The sequence below is a fragment of the Zootoca vivipara genome, chromosome 6, assembly GCF_965207765.1.
Source record: "Zootoca vivipara chromosome 6, rZooViv2.hap1.1, whole genome shotgun sequence".
Classification (NCBI taxonomy): Eukaryota; Metazoa; Chordata; class Lepidosauria; order Squamata; family Lacertidae; genus Zootoca; species Zootoca vivipara.
Genome location: NC_142589.1, coordinates 20,128,408 through 20,148,840, shown reverse-complemented (window position 1 = coordinate 20,148,840; position 20,433 = coordinate 20,128,408). Strand labels below are relative to the sequence as shown.

At 49.0% G+C, this 20,433-nt stretch overlaps 1 protein-coding gene across 3 annotated transcripts in view; it reads right to left on the bottom strand.

Annotated features, from left to right (window-relative positions):
- Positions 1–349: 349 nt before the first annotated feature.
- EPHB2 (EPH receptor B2) overlaps positions 350–20,433 on the bottom strand; it is a 112,364-nt gene continuing 92,280 nt past the window's right edge. For 2 of the 3 annotated variants that reach the window (XM_088671698.1, XM_035119893.3), the window contains exons 10-16: positions 17,530–17,652; positions 16,469–16,716; positions 14,079–14,294; positions 10,044–10,193; positions 8,395–8,588; positions 7,319–7,474; positions 350–6,966 (exon numbers count right to left, since the gene is read on the bottom strand). In XM_088671698.1, the coding sequence (XP_088527824.1) occupies positions 6,858–6,966; positions 7,319–7,474; positions 8,395–8,588; positions 10,044–10,193; positions 14,079–14,294; positions 16,469–16,716; positions 17,530–17,652 (1,196 nt within the window). In that variant the 3' untranslated portion in view covers positions 350–6,857. Of the gene's footprint in view, positions 6,967–7,314; positions 7,475–8,394; positions 8,589–10,043; positions 10,194–14,078; positions 14,295–16,468; positions 16,717–17,529; positions 17,653–20,433 lie in introns of those variants that run through there. The other variant, XM_088671699.1, reaches the window with a different exon arrangement.

Sequence of the window (20,433 nt, the reverse complement as noted above, 5' to 3'; positions counted from 1 at the left end):
GTAGAGTTATTCGTAAGTAGAGGTACCACTGTATATGGAATTCAAATCATATGAAACCAGGGCTCCAGTCTTTACATTTCTAGCTCTGCCTACTTTTACCTGTGCCCTTACCTGCCTCTGGCATGTGGAAGCTTGCCCAGAATGGAATGTGACCTTCAGGCTGAATTCCACCCCCCCCCCAACCCTGAGGTAAGCCACTAGGTAGGCTTATGGGGAGTGAGGCAGGCTACATCAGGCAGGACTGACTAAAAGCCAGAGGCATCCCTAAGCTTCACTTCCATTCTGCATGGTTATCCAACGAGGCAGTCGACAGCCGGCGAACAAAGAAAAAGAGCCCGCCAGTGAGTGCTTCAAACTTTTACACTTCACATTTATTTTGAAAAAAAAGTCTTCTTAAAAATACTCCTACAAAGGCATCGGAGCAGCAGATTTTGTTTCCTTTATAAATACATCTGGTTTATTATTATTATCATTATTAATTATTATTCTTTCCTCCCCAGCAACATCAAAAGATGCACCACGGAGCCAGGAGAAGGCCCTGGTCGGAATGGAAGACACCCCCATGTGATCAGGGCTGGAACGCCACTTACCTATTCACATTTTCTAAAAAATACAAACACGGTCAGGGGAAACAGCAAATGTCGCACACCCAAGGCCACAGCCCGTGGGCAGATGGAGACTGCACAGGCATTCTGAAGTAGAAACCTGTGCGATAAGTAGAAACCATTGAGCAGGGAGAGGAGGCTTGGCGACTGAAGACGCTGCTCTGAGCCAGAGCTGAGGTGCAGGGCTGCAGGGTAGGGGTGGGGTAGGAGAGAACCCAAAGTGGCAACAAACGCCAGGCCAGTTTGGTTTTCATCTTGAGACTGGTGATAGTTGGTGCATGGGGATCTTCTGGGGTGGGGGTGGGGAGATCCTTTAGCTATCATTCCTGCATTGCAGGAGGTTGGACTAGATGACTCCAGACGATGCTGAAGGAATCATTCTATGCTGCTATGACTTTTTTCGGGGCTGTTTGTTGCAGTTGGCAGCCACTCTTCCCTCCTACACCTGCTGCTTCCCCACCCCAACCCCCGAGTAGTGTTCATTTCAACCTCTTGGTTGGTTCCAGCCAATCAGGGATTATGTACTGGATGCAATGATACCAGCCAATCAGGAATCACAGACTGGATGTGAACTATGGTAGCCAATTGGAATGAGTGCTGATGGGCTAATGTCAGTTGTGGCTAAATGAAACCCCTTTCAGAGCCAGCAAAGTGCTTTCTGTACTGTTCACAGGGACACACCTAACCTATCAAGCAGCACTGCAAGGAGGGAAAGATCTCTCAGAAACCACCCCAATGTACTTCCTTCTAATCCTGATACGGTTGTAGGTGAAACTGTCACCTGCTGTTCTAACCCTTGCATTAAGAGATCTCCCAACTTGGTGGCAACGGCAGTGGTGTTTCCAGTTGTCTTTCTAGCAGCATTAGAACACAGGGGCACTGGAAGCAGCAGGCAGGGGTCTTTCCCAGCCCTGCCTGGAGATGCTGGGGACTGAACCTGGGACCTTTCTGCATGCAAAGCAGGTGCTCTACCCCGGAGCTACAGCCCATCAACCAGTTTCATCCTTATTGGATCGGGCATGGAACTTAAAAACCAAAGTCTACCCCTGGAACTGCTGATGGGGCATGAGTCAAAGGAGGTCCAGCTGGAAGAGGACAGCAACTATCTGAAAACAAGGCCAGGCTGCATCAGTTGCTGCAGGGCCCATCCAGAATTTAAAACAGTATGGCTTTCTAGATGTTGTTGGACTCCCATAATCCCTGACCACTGGCCCTGCTAGCTGTAGGGGCTGATAGGTATTCACCAACATCTGGCTCCTCATTGCTGATCTGTAGAGCATGGAAGTGTAGACAAAACTGAAAGGGGGCACAGACAAGGCAGCCTGCAAGAGCCAAACCAGAGCCTTCTAGCCTGTTTCTCTAGGCAGCCCAAGGCCTCTGGAAAACCTGTTCTCATGAAAGAAAGGCAAGGAAGATGCTGAGGCCATTGAGTCTTCCTGGAAGTCACAAGAGGGACAGGCTGTAACCCCACTTTATAGGTATGATTCTCCAGTAGAAGGAATATCCACTGAGGATGAACCCAATCTGCCCCATGTCTGTTCTCTCAGCATCTCATATTTTCTTCCACCCTTTGGATAATTAACCCATCATTATCCTCAGCAGTGTGAGATGGCCCCATGGGGAAACGGCTTCCATGCTACTGGACATGTGTGAAGGGTGGGGTTGGGCAGCAGAGACCAAGATCTAACAGAGGGCTGGGGAACCTGCAGCCCTCCCAATTTCTATACCCCACAACCATTGATCAGGCTGGCAAGGGCTGATGTATATTGGGAAACCAACAGCACATGGAGGACTCAAAGCTAAGCTTTAACGCATAAAAGAAGACCAGATGAGAAGAAGCCCAACACACAACTCATTTGTTCCACTGAATTCAATGGGACTGACTTCTTGAGTTGGCATGTATAGGATTGCACTGCAAGGTGGGGTTGTTCATGGGTAGAGTTTTAAAGCAGGGGGTGGTGAACTGGATCTGGCTAATGGGCTGGATCCTTACAACCCCCTCCCACTATGGGTCAGGTTTGGCAGGTTGCAGGCAGCCTGCCCACCTGTCAATCACCTGACATCAAGGCCAGGAAACCCATTTTTGCCCATGTGGTTTGGAAGCAAACTGTGTGGGTATAGGCACTGCACTTCACCTGCCCTGGTGATCAGCTGATTGGTGGTAACAGCAACACCCCCTACTTCCAGCCACATCCTTATCTGCCCCACACCTGACATAAAGTATGTCATCAGATGTAGGACATGTGAGCATGGCTTGACCAAAACAGTCTAGTGTTCCAAATCTGGAGACTGGTGGACCTAATGAAGCTAGCTAGGAGAAGCTTCTCCACCCCTGCCTTAAACCAAGGAAGTTCAATTCCAGTTCAGTTACTGTTCTGCTTAAAAAAGAAAAGAAAATCACAGTGAAATATTTGAGTGTTCTATCAAACTTTTGCATTTAGGAATTGCTTTTCTCTGCTCCTCTCTCCCAGCAGCCCCAAAGTGCTTGCCTTTGATATGCAAATCCTGGCTCCCTACTGAGAAAGTTGCTCTTTCCGACACAACAGGCCACCCCTCTCCACTCCTAGCCCTATCACAGTGTCCAGAAGTGCCAGGGCCCAGGGCCTGACGATTTATTGCTATCTTCAACAGAACGCTGCCAATCCCGTTTCAGCTCCAGGATCGCTGAAGAAAATGTGGCAATGGCAGAGGAAGGTGGCAGGCATGGGATGAGGAAAGGGTGGGTGCTGGCTCAGCGTGTTGGAAGAAATCAGAAGGGTGACTTGAGCAGTTGCAATGGGGTGATGCGGACCGACAGGACAGCTCTGGTGAATTAAAGGCAAGTGCTTGGCATGGCAGAGTCCTGATTCTGAACACCGCACTTGAAATACCTGCAAAATAAGTCTCTCTGCTGGCTTAAGGACAGAGAAAAGAGAAGTGTGCGTGTATGCGGGGGGGGGGGGCAGGAAGGAAGCACAGTCGAGGAGAAGTAGGGGAGATTTCCAGGATCCTGGTGAGGTCACAATGAAATATCTAGCATAGATGGGTGAGTCCCATCTCATTAGAAAAATGGAAGAAATGAGGCGAGTCTCCATAAGCCCCCTTCTCTTGAAATCATAGTCTGCATTAGGCGTGCTGCGAGTACACGCTCTCTCTCACACACACAGTGAAATGGCTCAGGTAGATGTGTGTGTTGTGTTGTCTTGCCCGTCTGCTGGTGATGACAGCTCCCCTGCCCTCCCTCCCGTGACACCAGCAGCACCCAGTGGAACAAGACCGGGCCTTCGTCAGGAGGGAAGGGTCAGGGCAGCTTTAGTGCAAAGATACGCCAGGTCCTCCCCCGTGCAAAGGAGCTTGCACAGAAAACCAGAAGGCAGGCAGTGGAGCACAAAGGCCAAGGCTGGCTCAGGTTCCAGGGGATAGCTTGGTGTGGCGCTAAATGGGGATGGCTTGAAATGGGACACCCTCCCCCACCAACCCAAGGGATCAATGCTACCCATGGCATTGTAAGAGCTCTTTGCTCTATACAGCCAAGCTACACCTGATTCTGTAATAACTGTATGGGATGATGACAGATTTCAGGACATTGAAATCTGTTTCTCCCTGCCATGCGCACATACCTCTGGCAAAAGTATATGTACTTTTGCCAGCATTTGTATTTATTTATTTTTAAATCAGCCCAGGTAACCTATCTACAGCAGCCCAGTTCAGGAGTAACAGAAAATTGGGGCTTTCTGCCATGACAAGCTAAGGGTTGTATCTTTCCTTTTCTCCTTTTCCTCTTTTCTGGTCACAAGGAAGAGATCAGATGTTTTTGATCTGTTTTTAACCAAGGCACAGTTCCCCACAATGTCCGAACTCAAAGATTGAAGGTTTGTTTAAACTAGGATTTAAGAACAAACCAGGATCTGAAAAAATGTTTCAGTGCTGGTTGAGCTCATTAGCTCTACTTTAATTCTTCATGACATCTGAATACTGGAAACCATGATTTGTTCAAAGCTGGAAACCAGGAGCCCACCTAGGACTCTAACCTTATTTTACGCAGCCTCGGACACCTCCAGAAGCTGCCCCATTCTTCTGCCCCATCAGAGTTCCCTTCTTCCTGTTCCCCCCCCACTCTCCCAGAGTTTTCCTCTCCTTCTGTGTACTTTCATGACCATTTGCACAATATTTAATTGATAAAAAATGAATCTATGCTTTTATTTGGGGATACGTTTTATTCTGGATTTGTCTTTAGTCTGGATCCCAGATTGTTCTCTCTAAGGTGAAACAAACCACAGTTCGCTAAAGTTTGGATGTCATGGGGAATTGTTACTACTTTAAAATTAGAAGCCAAAGTTTACAAACTCCTTCTGATTTGCATGAAAGAGGAAGCATTGCTCATTCATGTAGCAGATGTCTGCAATTTTCCATTATCCTGAACCAGGCCTTTGTCTCTCGAACCCAGAGAGATGAAAATTATGTGAGATGAAAAACTATTGGCACTGCTGGTTATCATTACCTTCTCCTACAGAAATAAGAGACCCCGAGCTAAGCAGAGTGACCCTTTCCAACCTGTGATCCCCCTGACAGTGGCATGGTGGGTTTCCAAACTATTCACAACTTTCCCTGTTCTTTGAACCTTCAGAAGGGCAGACTGAGTCAATGAGGATAGACTTTCTGCAAGGTTAAGCTCCAACCAACAGTCCTCCTCACAACCTGCCAGAGCTTGGCCATGGCAGGTCTGAGACCCACAATACCACCCATGTGCTGAGCACCAGCTGGGCTCCAACTTGTGGCTGCCAAGACTGAGATATGGGGCCTTGGGCTGGAGGTTAAAAGTCCTGCCGTGAGCCTTTCCTGACAAGGCTACAGGCTCCCCTGTTGTTGACCTACCTCCACTTTTGTTTCCAGTCTCCTCAGGATGCTCAAGGACAGTTGAGGGTGTGTCAGAGGACTTCAAGAACCATTGGCCCCATGCTCCTCCAGCCCTCTTAGATGTTTCTTCACTCCCAGCTGAATTTCTCAGTTTAAGGCCCCCTTGGAGCAATTCCCAGGTTGGTATCTTTTTGAAAACTATCACAACATCTCTGCACGAGATTCAGCAAGTGGTCCCCAATATGAAACAGCAGACAAGCCAACTAACTTTGAGACAACTGCTAAGGGATGACAAAGGACTTAGGAGCAGCCTGGCAGAACATGGGGAGGGGTTAGAGTGTGTCTGAAATGCTCACGGCCCCCTGGGAGTGCTCAGCCAGGAAGCTGTCCAGGAGGAGACAACAGAGTGTCCCTGGGGGAATAGAACAGTGGATTTGCCATCCCGTTTTCATTTTTTTTGTTAAAACAAAACAACTCGGCTCCCCCCAAAATAATAATTCCCCCCTCCCCCCACATCCCATTGTAAACAAAGTAGAAAAAGATGGAACAACGACAACCAGATGGAAATGCACATCAAATCTACAACATACTGCATGGAACGGGACGAGAGGGGCAGGGAGTTTCCCGCCGGAAGCAGGTCATTGGCAAACCATGAAGCCTTTCAAATGTCTTGTGCATATTGATATGTAGGAGCTGCCACCGGGAAGTGCAGCGTGCAGAGCCTCTAGGAGGCGCCGCTTGCAAAAACAGTCCCAGCGCAACAGAGACCAAGACCTCCGAAAGCCCCATGACTTTGCTTTCCCCAGTGTGGGGAAAAGATTCTCTTTCATACAGAGGAGGAGGTATGGGTGGGTGGGTGAGCTTCGCCTGGATCCAGTCCTTCAGAGGAAAGGAAGTTAAAAAGACGTGTCCATCTCTGAAGTCTGTGACTCTAGAGGTGACCCCATTACATGGGTGGAAAGTTTGCCGGCGCTTGTCCCCTCTTCGGTCCGCAGGTCTGCTGGCTGTTGTGGGAAGGGGAGGGCATGCCCAGCAACACATGCAGTTTTGTAACCTCCCCCCCCCCTCCCTGAAGACTTTCTGGTCCACTCTGTGCCCCAGGAGGTCCAACTCGTGCAAAGGTGGAGGGCGAAAGGGTCCCTCTGGATCCCTCCCCAGCTTGCTTGTCTCAGAGCCCTTAAAGAGAAATCCACTGCGGTTCTGTTTCATTTTAAAACATCCTTCTAAATAAGAGTCCTTCCTCTTCCCTTTTTTTCTGGATTCTTGAAGTCTGCAGCATCTTTGCCCTGTGGCTGCCCCTTCCCTGTAGCTGCTGTCTCCATGGGGGAGCATTAAGACCCGCCCAAGGGCTCAGACACACAGGGACAAAAGGGGAACAGGACCTTGAGGGAGAGGTGTGTGCAAGTACCCAGCTTCTCAAACCTCCACGGACTGGATTTGATTCATCTGTGCTCGCATCACCTGGATACTGTTCAGGATTTTCTTCTGGTGCCCAGCTAATGTGACCCCTACTCGCAGGATGTCCCTAGGGGAGGAGGAAAAAAAACCCACAGCAACAACAAGAGAGAAGCATTAGTGGCAGCAAAAATTGGGGGCACCGCACACTATTAATTATAAACTCAGTCATAGGATCATAGAGTTGGAAGGGACCATGAATCTCAACATGTGGTCTCCCATCTAGTTTGAAACCATACTGGACCCTGCTTAGCTTTGCTAAGTGGTCAGCCAAATGCCTTCGTGGGAAGCCTACAAGCAAGACCTGAGTGCGACAGCAACTCTCCCCACTTGTAATTCCCAACAACTAGTATTCAGAGGCATTGCTGAGAACATAGGCCTCATGGCTAGTACTCATCCACCTCTTCTCCCCTGGAACTTACTCCATGTTCATTTGGGACACCACATCGAAGTTGGTGAAGCCAGCACTGGCAAAGCTCTCCTTGTACTGCCCCATCTTGATGGCTTCAAGCCACTCGTCCACAGTATTGAAACTGGAATAGTCTGGAATGGTGCGGTCCAGTAAGGGGAGGTTAATCCTGGAGTTGAGGGGGTGGGGTGGGAGAGATTGCAACAAATGAGCAAAAGAAAAGATCTGGATTTGTTTGGCATGGGAGAAACCCACCCTGATCATTTTCACAAGGGAAGCGCCTAGCACCTGCTTTGCATGCAGAAGGTCCCAGGTTTAACCCCTGGCATCACCAGGTAGGGCTGGAAGACCCTCTTGGTTCAGGGAGATTATAAGACCTGACCCACATTCTTGGAAACTCTAATGATTCAGGGGCCATGATGTGCATGGTGTAGGACTTCAATGAGGACAGGTCCCAGGCTACTTTCTCAGGGGAGAACCCCGGGTGCTTCATTTGGGAGCCTTGTGGTCAGGGAATGCAGCTTGGCCACCACCCTGTGATTCAAAGGATGAGTCTCCTGCAGTGCCTCTTTCTTGCAAAAGGCAACAATGGCAAAAGAAGGCAATGGCCCTTTAGCCAACCAGGTAGTTCCCTCCTCCCCACCCAGGGGCTGGAGCTTGACACATTCCAGGAAGGATCAGCCTGCATAAGGCTTCAGTTGGCTCTGGCTCTCTATCCAGAGGTCTTCTCAGGCAGTTGCCTTTGCAGGACCCCTTGGAGCTGTCCAAGGTCCTGTAGGCTCCCTGCTTGACTTGGGCTCCTGACTACTAGACACCACCTGCCTCCCTTGTGAACCTCAAGCATCTTCAGCACTCAGCAGTAAAGCACTGCATGTAGGCATCCCTGACCCAAAGTGCCAGGCTCTGGGAAACCAGAAACCCATTTTAGCTTGGGTAAAATTCTGGAGCAGCCTTCCCCAACCTGCTGCCATCCAGAAGATGCTGAACTCCACTTCCCATCAACCCTAACCAGCATGGAGTGATGGGAGTTGTTGTCTAGTCAACATTTGGAGGGGCCGCAGATCCCCCACTGTGTGCCCTGCTCCCTACCCAGAGGAAAGGGGTGCCATGGCTTTCAGGCTGTTTGGGTTCCGGATCATCTTGTCCAAGGTGTTGACAATCTGTCCAAATTTGGGCCTGTGGTTACGGTCCTTCTGCCAGCAGTCCAACATGAGCTGGTGCAAGGCACTGGGGCAATCCATGGGTGGTGGGAGCCGATAATCTTGCTCAATGGCGTTTATTACCTGCAAGGGGGGGGGGAAAAAGCCCACATGCATCTTTTTGTCCTGTAGATGCTGACTGCTAGCCAACCACTGATGGCTAAAGGACACCGTTCTCATGGAAACAAATGTGACTTGAGAGTTCATTCACAGGTTCAGCCACAGCTTTCCCCTCCTTCGTTGTCTGAAGCGGCTCATTAATTGGCCACGTCAACAGACTTAATCCACATCCAAAGGGAAATATTGCCTAAGCATCCATCGGCCTTGACGTCTGACGGGCAAGGCTGCCGCTCCCAATCTGTAATTGGGGATGTGACAATGCACATTATGCACATGCAAATACACACACATGAATTTGCTCCACCCCCCCCCCGGGAACTCCTCTCCTCTCCCCTCCCCCACCTACTACGCTAGCCGCACAAATGCCCTGCTAGAGACATGAGAGGCTCTCCCCTCTGCTGGTGTTCGCAGCCCAGGTCGAGGAGGCTAATCGGGGGTGAAGTTACTGAACGCTTTGCCCTTGCTGGAAAGATCACTGTCAATTAGCCAGCAATGGCTTCTGGGGTGGAGAGCTCCAGGGCTGGAGGAAGGGCAGGAGCACAGAGCAGAAGGAGCCGGTCAAGGAGAAAGGCTGGGAGCTGCTACGAACTGAGGCAGCTCCCTGAGACGATCATGTTCCTACAGGGGCAGGGATTTGACATCAGACTGAGAATGACAGCAGTCCACAGGCTGAGACAGAATGCCTCTCTTGGCTTATGATTATTATTAATACCCCGCCTATTCCTTAGACTGGGACTCAACATGGCTTACAGACAAAAATACAAACCACAGATAAAATACAAAAACATATAAAAGGCCATCACTAAATAATAATTAAACCTTGATAGAATTAAAACAATGCAGGGGGGGGGGGGAATCTATCAAAATGCAGATATTAAAAACAGCACAGCACTATTAAATGCCCTTTCCTTAAAAACAAACAAACCATATAAGGCTTAATAAGTCATAACCAGCACTTTGAATTGTCCCCAGAAACAGACTGGCAGCCAAGTGGAATTTCAGCAAATCCCTGCCAGACCTCCATCCAACCTCTGCTTTTTGTTGTTGTTGTTTAGTCGTTTAGTCGTGTCTGACTCTTCGTGACCCCATGGACCAGAGCACGCCAGGCACTCCTGTCTTGCACTGCCTCCCGCAACCTCTGCTTAAAAACCTCCAAAAAGGAGAGCTGACCACCTTCTGGGGGAGTCAGCCAGCTCCACTGTCAAACAGCTCTTACCATCCGGAAGTTCTTCTTAATATTTAATAGGAATTTCCTTTCTCGTCATTTGAGTCCATTTGTTCAGGTCCTACCCTCTGGAGCACCAGAAAACCATCTTGTTCCATCTTCCACGTGACAGCCCTTCAGATATTTGAAGATGGCTACCCTATCATCTCTCAGTCTAAAGATACCCTGGTCCACCAGCAGTCCCTCATACTTACATCTTGGTTGGTCATGTCCCAGTACGGCCGCTCTCCATAGGACATCACCTCCCACATGACTATCCCGTAGCTCCACACGTCGCTTGCAGAAGTGAACTTTCGGTACTGGATGGCTTCCGGTGCTGTCCAACGGATCGGGATCTTTCCGCCCTGTAGTGGGGGTGGAGCACAGGGTTTCTCGCTTGGGTTGCTTGCATCAGCCCCAGCCAAGTGGAATGGCTGCTAATGGAGTCAGTGGGGAACAAGTAAATAAGAGTTAGCCCTAACCAACTTCTTGTAAGGAGGCTAGTATGTTGGCATAGGTCCAATTGCACCTGTACTCATACCTGGCAGCACCGCAGCACCATTAAGAAGAGGAGGAGAAGAAGAGTTTGGATTTGATATCCCGCTTTATCACTACCCAAAGGAGTCTCAAAGCGGCTAACAATCTCCTTTCCCCTCCTCCCCCACAACAGACACCCTGTGAGGTGGGTGGGGCTGAGAGACTTCAAAGAAGTGTCACCAGCCCAAGGTCACCCAGTAGCTGCATGTGGAGGAGCGGAGACGCGAACCTGGTTCCCCAGATTACGAGTATACTGCTCTTAACCACTGCACCACACTGGCTCTCACTCATTAATGCAAGTGTAAGTATCTCATCCCCTGACTCCTCAGTTGAATATTTCACCGGTTGATGAAGTGATAGCATTCAATGTGGGCTGCTGAGCCTAGGTTTCTTCAAGCAAGCAAGGCTACCACTAACCCAAGAATCCTCTCCATAAGATACTGGTTTGAAAACTATGGGAGTCACTCCATATATGTCCACTTGACTGCTTCAATCAGCAGAACTGGCACCAGTACAGGTGAAACATAATACCCATTCCGCGTTGGTAAGAAATCCTTATTTTAATGTGGCAGAATCTACACACTGGAACTCAGGCAGCTGCCTTCACCAGGGCCGGCCCACCCATGAGGCAAGGTAAGTGTCAGAGACTGGGCAGAGGAGGAGGAATGCTGGAGACCGCCTCCCCATCCTGACCCTTCCAGGGAGGAGGAAGAGGAAGACAGTATAGATTTACAACAGTGGATTGAAGGAGGTCACAGCTCAGAGGTAGATAAGGGGAAAAGTTGGGAAATAATGGGAGAGGAGGAGGAGGCAGAAGCGGAGTAGCAGATGACTGACACGTTGTCATTAGAAAGCACCCCAGACCCTCCGTCTCCCAGAACCCGGCGAGCCTTAAAAGTAGGAGAGCAAAGAGCTCAAAGACAGAGGGCATGTAACAGCACCCATAGGAGTGACGAATAAGGAAGTGGGAGAGACAGGTGTGTGTGGAGATTCACTTGGGACAACGCCATTATCCAAGAGGCTGGGTTCGATAGCCTTTCTCTGTAAAGATTGAAATAAAAAAGGATGGTAAGAAACCTTTCCTTGTCTTTATACTTTCCTGAGCAACCAGCCGGGAGCAACTGACAGCATCCTGGCAGTAAGGTGAATGCCTCAGGTGGCAGGATCTACAGGGACAGAAGCTCCGAATGTAGATCTTTATTGCCCCCTTGTTCCTGATTTAGACCTTCACTCGCCCCTTCTTCCCTAGTGGGGAAAGGGGTGCCATTTTGTGGTTTGCCTCTGGTGCCAAAATATCTTGGACTGACCCTGTACTCTTTTCAGTGCCTGCTAGAAACCGTTTTGTTTTGGTTTTTTTAAAAAAGACATGCCTACACAGACATGCAGAACATGGATGTGTATTTTGACATGTTGCTGATTTTACCTTTTGAATGTCTTAAAGGGCTGCTTTTGCACTTTTTACTGATAATTTCATTTTATCCTCTTTGCGAAACGCTTAGAGGTGCTGTTTTTCTCTTTACAATCAAGCGGCGCATAAAGTTTATGCAACAAAAGTGAATAAATACAATGAGAAGGGAGCTTTCGAGGCACGAGAGCAAGATAGAACTAGAACTCCCATGTTGAGATGCAGTCGGCTTTTGAATACTAAATGCTTGTGCGGGGGGAGGGGGACACCCCCTTTCTGTCCTGTTGGTAATGCTCCCCAGTGGCAACAAGTTGGGTACCGCTAGATACAGACATGCTGAATGAGGCAGATCTTTGCTCTCAATCCAGAAGGGTCCCCCCCCCAATATATTTCCTTATTTTCAAGGAAGGTCAGGAAAAATTAGGTTGCCTGTTTTCACTTTACCGATCCAGTTCTGTGACAGTACAGCGCCAGACCCCCACCCAGCGCTGTTCGCACCGACCAAATAAAAAATGCAACGGGAGAGGCTTCATTGCCAGCATCAGTGATGCTTCAGCAGCCTCGCTGATCATCAAAGAGGAAGAGCCATAAATTCTTAACACTGCCGTGCCGGGTCTGAGTTAAGAGGCCTTTGGCGAAGGCCATTTCTGTCTGCTGCAGAGAAAAGCCAGATTCCTGTGGAAGGTTGACCCAGATAAGGTGCCCCGTGACCCTTCCGACTCATCTCTCCAGAAGAAACTTCTTGTGTGTGTCTTCTCTCCTGTGCATGATTGGGCTGAGCAACTCACGCCATTGGGAGATGTCCCTGGCCTGCCCAGAGTCCTCTGATCCACTGTGCCAACTCTAGAAACAGTTTTCTTTGTGTTTTTATGGGAAGCATTTCTTGAACCATTTGCGCCAGGGGCGGGGAACCTTTTTGGCCCCACGGGCCAGAATCTCACCAAGATTCTGTCCTTGCGGGCCAAATTCGACAGGTGGAGGGAGGCTTCCACCTGCTAACCACATGATCTTACAACTACGCCATGTGCGAGGTGCTGCTAAATGAGTTGTGTTGCCCACCTCCCACATCATTTTAGCAGACTTCCATGGGGTTTTCTGCTAAAGCGATGAGTTGGAGATTCTGAAGTATACCTGTTCCCAGCTCCTTGTGGGCAATGGACACTTAGGTCCATTAATCTGAGTAGAACTCAGTTGAATAGCATCAGAATAGAACGCCCGTGATGAAGCGGTGGCAAGGCAATTTCTCAGGAGGGGAACATAAAGATGAGCTTGCTGGATCGGGCCAATGGCCCATCTCATCCAGCATCCTGTTGTTATGGTGGCCAACCAGCTGTCCGTGGGAAGCCAACAAGCAGGAATTGAGCACAAGAGTGCTCTCCCTTCTCCTGTGGTTTCCAGCAACCGGTATTTAGAAGCATTTCTGCCTCCAACTGTGAAGGCAAAGCATAACCATCATGGCTAGCAACCATTGATAGCCCTCTTCTCCATGAATTTAATCCTCTTTTAAAGCCCTCCAAGCTGGCCATCACTACCTCTTGTGGAAGTGAGTTCCATAGATGACCTATGCACTGCATGAAAAAGCCCTTTCTTTTATCTGTCCCAAATCTTCCAATTTTCAGCTTCATTGCATGCCCATGAGGTCTAGTGTTTATGAGAGAAGGGGGGGGGTTCTCTATCCACTTAAGTGTGGTGCATGTTTTTCCTCCCAGAGATTGACCACCCACCTGAACACCTGTCAGGGACTCGGCAGAGGAGGAATGGTGGAGACCGCCTGACCCTTCCAGAGAAGAAGAAGACAGTTCAGAATTACAACAGGGGCTTGAGGGAGGTCACAGCTCAAAGGCAGATGAAGGGGAAAGCTGGGAAATAATGGGAGAGGAGGAGGAGGAGGAGGAGGAGGAGGAGGAGGAGGAGGAGGAGGAGAAGGAAGAGGACACACCAGGGGGAGTGACAGCTGACGGACACGGTGTCTTTAGAAAGCATTCTAGAACCCCCCTCTCCCAGAACCTGGCGAGCCTTGAAAGTAGGAGAGCAAGGAGCTCAGAAGCAAAGGTCCCTCAGCGCCACCCATAGGGCAGTGATGACAAATGGGGAAGTGGCAGAAAAAGGGGGTGGAGAGTCACCTGGGACAACGCCATTATTCCAAGAGGCTGTGTTCCCAAGCCTCTCTCTGTAAATATTGAATAAAAAGCAGATGATAAGCACTTTTCCTGGTCTTATCCTGGTGCCGCCTGACACCACCTTGGAAACCACTGAGTTTCCCCTCCATCCTGCCTTCACCCCGGAAGGTTTCCTTCCTGTGTCTTACCAGGGCGCTGGTGTAGGTGGGATCTGAGGTGTCATCTTCCAGGAAGCGGGAGAGGCCAAAGTCCGAGACCTTGCAGACGAGGTTGCTGTTGACGAGGATGTTGCGAGCCGCCAGGTCACGATGGACGTAGTTCATGTCGGCCAGGTACTTCATGCCAGCGGCAATGCCCCGTAGCATCCCCACCAGCTGAATCACAGTGAACTGCCCGTCGTTTTGCTGCAGGGTAGAAGAGAAAAAGGTTGGCAGGGTCAAGTGGAGATCACGGTTGGATAAAAAGAGGTTTCAAGGAGAATTCAGGCCACCAAACCACCTGGCTAATCACCTTGGCTCATAGGATCAGAATTGTAGAGCTGCAAGGGACCCCAAGAGTCATCTAGTCCAACTCACTGCAATGCAGGAATCTTTTGGCCAATGTGGGACTCGAACCCACAACCTTGAGATTAAGAGTCTCATGCTCTTACAAAAATATATGTATATAGAACTATATATATATATATATATAGAGAGAGAGAGAGAGAGAGAGAGAGAGAGAGAGAGAGAGGGAGAGGGAGAGGGAGAGAGAGAGAGAGAGAGAGAGAGAGAGAGAGAGAGAGAGAGAGAGAGAGAGCTGTAGCAATAACAAAGACAATCAAAAAATTTAAACGAATCCTCATGATAATTTATCAGATTTTTGGTGTGAATTTTTCCTATTATACACATTTATGTAAGTGGTTTTGACTGATACACACATTTCTGCAAGCCATTTCCCCTAATTTAATGTATTTCATAGAATCATGGGGTTGCAAGGGAACGCAAGGGGAATCAAGTCCAACTTCCTACAGTGGAGGAATCACAACTAAAGAATCCCTGATGGGTGGCCACCCAGCCTCTGTTTAAAAACTTCCAGTGAAGGAGAGCCCACCACCTTCCAAGGTATTCTGTTCCATTGTCAAATAGCTCTTGCCATCAAAAAGTTCTTCCTTATGTTTAGTTGTAATCTCCTTTCTTGTAATTTGAATCCACAGGTTTGGGTCCTCCCATCAAGAGATGCAGGAAACAAGCTTGCTCTGTCTTCCATGTGGCAGCCCTTGAGAAATTTGACGATTGCCCCAGAGACCTGAGCACTGCAGGTTGCTGCTCTTCAAGGGCTTTGCACTAATCAGACCCAGTCAGTTGGTTCCCTATCCAGAGGGTGCGGTGGGGAGGAAATTCTGTCTGACGACATTGTCCTCCAATATGCAGGAAACAAAACATGTACAACAGCTGCTCCTTGGGGAAGGAGGCTAACTTAGTGGTAGAGCATCTGCTTTACATGCAGAAGGTCCAAGGTTCAAATGGCACCTAAAGTAGGGCTAGGAGAGACCTTGGCTTGAGATCCCGAAGAGTTGCTGTCACTAGTGTGTAGACAGTACTGAACATGATGGGCCATAGGAAGTGACAGCTCCCTATGTTTCTATGCTCTCTTTGACTGCTTCCTACCACTCAGCTCTTAATACACTTGGTGGAGTGAGAGAATAGAGCAGCTGTTCTCAACCTTGAGTCCCCAGGTGTTGTTGGACTACAACTCCCATCACCACAAGCTAAGAGGACCTGTGGCCAAGGATGATGGGAGTTGCAGTCTAACACTATCTGTGGACCCAAGGCTGAGAAAAGATGGTATAGATTAAGGATCCACATGGGTGGGAGGTAGGGAGGGGAGGGGTTAGATTGCTGTTTGTATGATCTTGTACGGCCCTACATGGAGGTGGGTGAGTGATCTGTTTGTAAATTATGCTTAATGAGAACAGGGGGCTGTCTCCAACTAAGCCCTACACAGAGTGGACCCATGGAAGCGAGTGGACCTAAGTTAGTCATGTCCCTTAAGTACAACAGATCTGCTCTTACTACTAGCATTAGGTGCAACCCAGAGACTTTGTGTGCAGATGCAACATCGATTCCATTTATTTTGTTTAGCTGTTAATGATGTTTACATGTGGAATTTTAATTGTATTTTGGTTTTCGATTTACATTTGCAATGCTTTTCTTCAATGTTTAAGCACCTGCTTCGCATTCTCACTAATTATGCTGCTTTAAATGTGCTTCTCCACTCTCTTTTTGTATCCGGTTCTCATATGTAGTGTTTCATTTTGAAATATTGTAATGTTCAATTTGATCGGTTAAGCAAGGTTGCAGGTGGAATAGAAATGATTTAAACGGATAGAAAAAAAAGGGAGTCAACGTGATGACATATTTAGCCCCTTTTCAGCTGATACCCACCTCGCCCACAATTCCAATTGTGTGTGTTTGTCACCTGCTTTTGTGCATCTCTCTTCCAGGTCTTCAGAGAGGCTCACAAAGAGGGCAGCTGCTTCCATGAGGAACCTCTCCCCAGTCATTGGACCCACTCCCAGCCTCCCCCATTAACAGCGTACCCGTAGGAAGGAATCCAACGAGCCGTTCTCCATGAATTCAGTAACGATCATGACAGGGGGGCTCTTGGTGACCACCCCCTCCAGGTGGATGACGTTGGGGTGGTCAAACTGGCCCATGATGCTGGCCTCGCTCAGGAAGTCCCGCCGCTGCTTCTCGGTATAGCCAGATTTCAGCGTCTTGATGGCCACAAAGCTCTCCCTCTTGCCTGGAAGCTTGAGGTGGCCGCTGCATACCTCGCCAAACTCCCCTAGGGTGGAAAACAGGGTGTAGGAAACAAGAGCGCCCTATGTTTCTGAGCTTCGGGAGTGGGTGGGGGAGAGACAGCGGTTACCTCCCACTGTTCCCCATTTCCCCGCACCCACCCCCAGTTCAAAAGCAAGGCACGATCCCTCCCTCGGTCAGAGCCACCCATGGGAAGGTGAGGCACCCACACTGACTGGGCCTAAGGCTGCGCCAAGCGCCTTCCCTCATTTCTTAGCATCCTTGGATCGTAGAGTTGGAAAGGACCCAAAGAAGCATGTAGGCCAACCCAATCACATCCCAATAAAATGGGGCCATTTATGCAGTTTTGACAGAGGTGGGGAGGGGGGTTGTTGAGAAACTCTTTGGCGCTTTTCCTGGTTGGTGATTGTTATTCCCCTGCCCAAAAAAGGGAATGTCCTAAAGTTAGCAATTCTCTGAGTCATTTTTGGAGAAATGGTGGTCCACATAAGAGGCCACCAGTTTATGCAGTAGCTGCCATTTTCCTCCAATATTCTTGTTCTATATCTGAGATATTCTGAATGGGTGGGGTAGGGGGGGGGCGGGGTCAGTGGCTGCTGCTGAAGAGGGCTCCACTACCATCTAGGGAAAGAGAGAGAACCCCACCTCTGCCACCATTCATCCATCACCTCCACTTGAAATGGCCCCTGTCCCACTCTCGATTTTCAAGACGGAAGTTCAAAAATGCGGGGTTTTGGCATGGCCCCAGCTGAGTGTGCACTCTGCCACACCCTCCCATTGACACACTCTCCCGTGGCAGTTTGGGTTGCAGCACAGGCACCAAAGGGCGGGGACTTACCTGCACCAATCACCTGCTCGATTTTGACACACGAGATGTCAATCTCCTTTGCAAACTCCCTGACAGCCTCATTGGGGTCTTCGTAGGTGAAAGGGTCGATGTAGATCTTCATGCCGGGAGTCACTGCTCAGGGGTGAAAAAAGGATAGAGATGTGTATCTGTATCCCTCCCTCTCCCTCTCCCTCTCCCTCTCCCTCTCCCTCTCCCTCTCCCCCTCTCCCTCTCTCTCTCTCTTTCTGTGTGTGTGTGTGAGTGGTTTTTTTTTTCATTCAGCACACTTAAATAACCCGGCCCAGCACCAAAGAGCTCAGGCCAACAGTTCTGTTTCTCCCACTTTGGCACAACCTTTGGCACCCTTCCAGCACCCTTAACAAACTACCCTTCCCAGGATTCTTTGGGGGAAGCCATGAGTGTTTAACGTGGTTTAACTACGGCACTATAAATGTATAGTGAAAATGAGGCCAAAGCAGCAAGATGAACCAATTCTCCCCGTTTGCCAACCAGTTCTCTCCCTTCCCATTCTGACCACCACAGCACACTGCCTTTATTGCAAATGTGCAGCGATACCTGGAAGTGTCTGCATGAGCCTGCGGTCAGCCTGCACGGGGAAATGCTTATGCGCAACTCAGCTGTGTGCCTCTGGTGGATCAACTGATATGGCATGTATTGTGGTGGGATCATTGCAGCGTCAGGAAACAAGCACAGGGTAGAAACTGCTCTTATTCTAAAAGGGTGGTCCTGGTTTTGCTGGCAGGGTTGCGACATGGGAAGTTCTTGCTACCGTTATGTGCTGGGATTGTGTTTATGTCAATACATATCGGGATCCAGTGGCTTTTGAACTCGGCACCATCACCACACCAAAGATCTATCTGGCTGTGCTTACTTCCAATATTTATGGGAGATTTACTTCAATTTAACAAAGCAAGATATACTAATAACTTGTTTGCTAACAGCTGCTTGTTCAGTCGTGGCTCAAGGCAGGAAGGACCTTTCTACATACTGCATTACCAACTGGTTTCAAAGAGCCTTCTTTACAGGGCCATCAAAGAAATTGACCCACAACTCCGGGTTCCCAGATGAGAAACAGACCTGATGGATTTTGTGGCTTTTTGCAGCTTATTTAATGACAGTCACACACACGGCAAATCTTATTGAAATAGGATTTCATCTTGCACTGTTTTTGATTTTGTGAGTTTTTGATCTGCTGTTTATGTCTTATCTTGGATTATTACTGCTGTACTGCCTTTTTTTTTTTTTTGGCCCGGTTTTCTTTTTATCTTTCATCTCCTTACCATATACCTGATCATGCTAAAAAAAAATTCCCCTTTGTTGTTGTCGAATTGTTGAAATAGTCTGTTAGTCATATAAAACAGTTTTAAAAATTTATTTTAAAAAGAAACTGTTTTTATACTTGCTTTGCTATTTGGCTGTTCCATTTCCCTCCTTATTTAGGGTGGGGTACTTGGCGATTGCATGTGGAGTAGGGGCTCTAACTACCTGAAGCTAGTATCCAGTTTTCTCATTTATACAGTGCCTGTGTGTAAAAAAGAAAGAGAGAGACTGTAGGGCCGGTCTAGCAGATGTTGCTTTTTACTCTCAGGAATAGTGAGGTCTAGGCAGGGGCACCGCAATAGGGGGCGGGACGCCCCGGACTCCACTCTGTGGGGGGGCAGCACAGCTGTGGGGGGCAGCACGGCGGCCCTCGCTACTGTGGTGGCGGCGTGACTGCCATCGTGGAGGCCCCAATGTTTCTGGCCTCGCCCCTCGCGTCTTCCTGGTGGGGCGGAGGCAAGGGGCGGACCAGAGAGCAGCGTCAGCAGCGGCTACTGATGCCCCTCGTCACTCCGCCTGAGTAGGAAGAAGCACACTACGCGCTACGGAGCGGGTTGCTGGTGGCGGTGCTCCAGCGCCTGGATCCGGGCGAGAGACGCCCCTCGCCGCTCCACCTGAGTAGGAAGAAGCACACGCCGCACTACGGAGCGGGTTGCCGGCGGCGGTGCTCCAGCACCCAGATCCGAGGATCTGGGCGCTGGAGCACCGCCCCGGCAACCCGCTCCATAGCGTGACATGTACGTCGTGACGCGTGTGTCGTGGTGCATGCATCATGATGTGCGATGCATGCGCGCGACGGGCGCCCCACCCCCGGCGGGGTGTTTTCTGGTTTGCCGCCCCAGGCAGTCAGAAGGCTAGCGATGCTGCTGGGTCTGGGGAGGAGGGAGCGATGCCTCAGACTAGGGCTCCAAGTGACCAGGGCCCAACACTTGATCCTTGCACCACTAATAATAATAATAATAATAATAATAATAATAATAATATATTATTTATACCCTGCCCATCTGGTTGAGTCTCCCCAGTCACTCTGGGCAGCCCCCAATCGAATATTAAAACAATACAGCATTAAATATTAAAAGCTTCCCTAAACAGGGCTGCCTTTCAGATGCCTTTGAAAATTAAGATATGTCTGTCTAATGCCCTTTCAACTGCAGGTCTGGCCGACTGTGCGCTCTACTTCAGAGGTGGTACCAGCCACCGTGAGCATTGTCAGCTGATCAGCAAAGGCCATTCCCTGGGTAGCTACGTTCTGTTCCCCTCCCCTCTGCATGCATGATGCTGTCCCCAAATCTGCTGAGATTTCAGGAGCCTTCATGGGGAGGGGAAGCAGAGATCATTCCATTGCCCAATTAAAAAATCCTTACATTGATGGAACAATTTGCTTAGTGCTTTGTAATAATAATAATAATAATAATAATAATAATAATAATAATAATAATTTATTATTTATACCCCGCCAATCTGGCTGGGTTTCCCCAGCCACTCTGGGTGGCTTCCAACAGAAAAATAAAATACAGTAATAATAATAATAATAATAATAATAATAATAATAATAATAATAATAGAATTCAC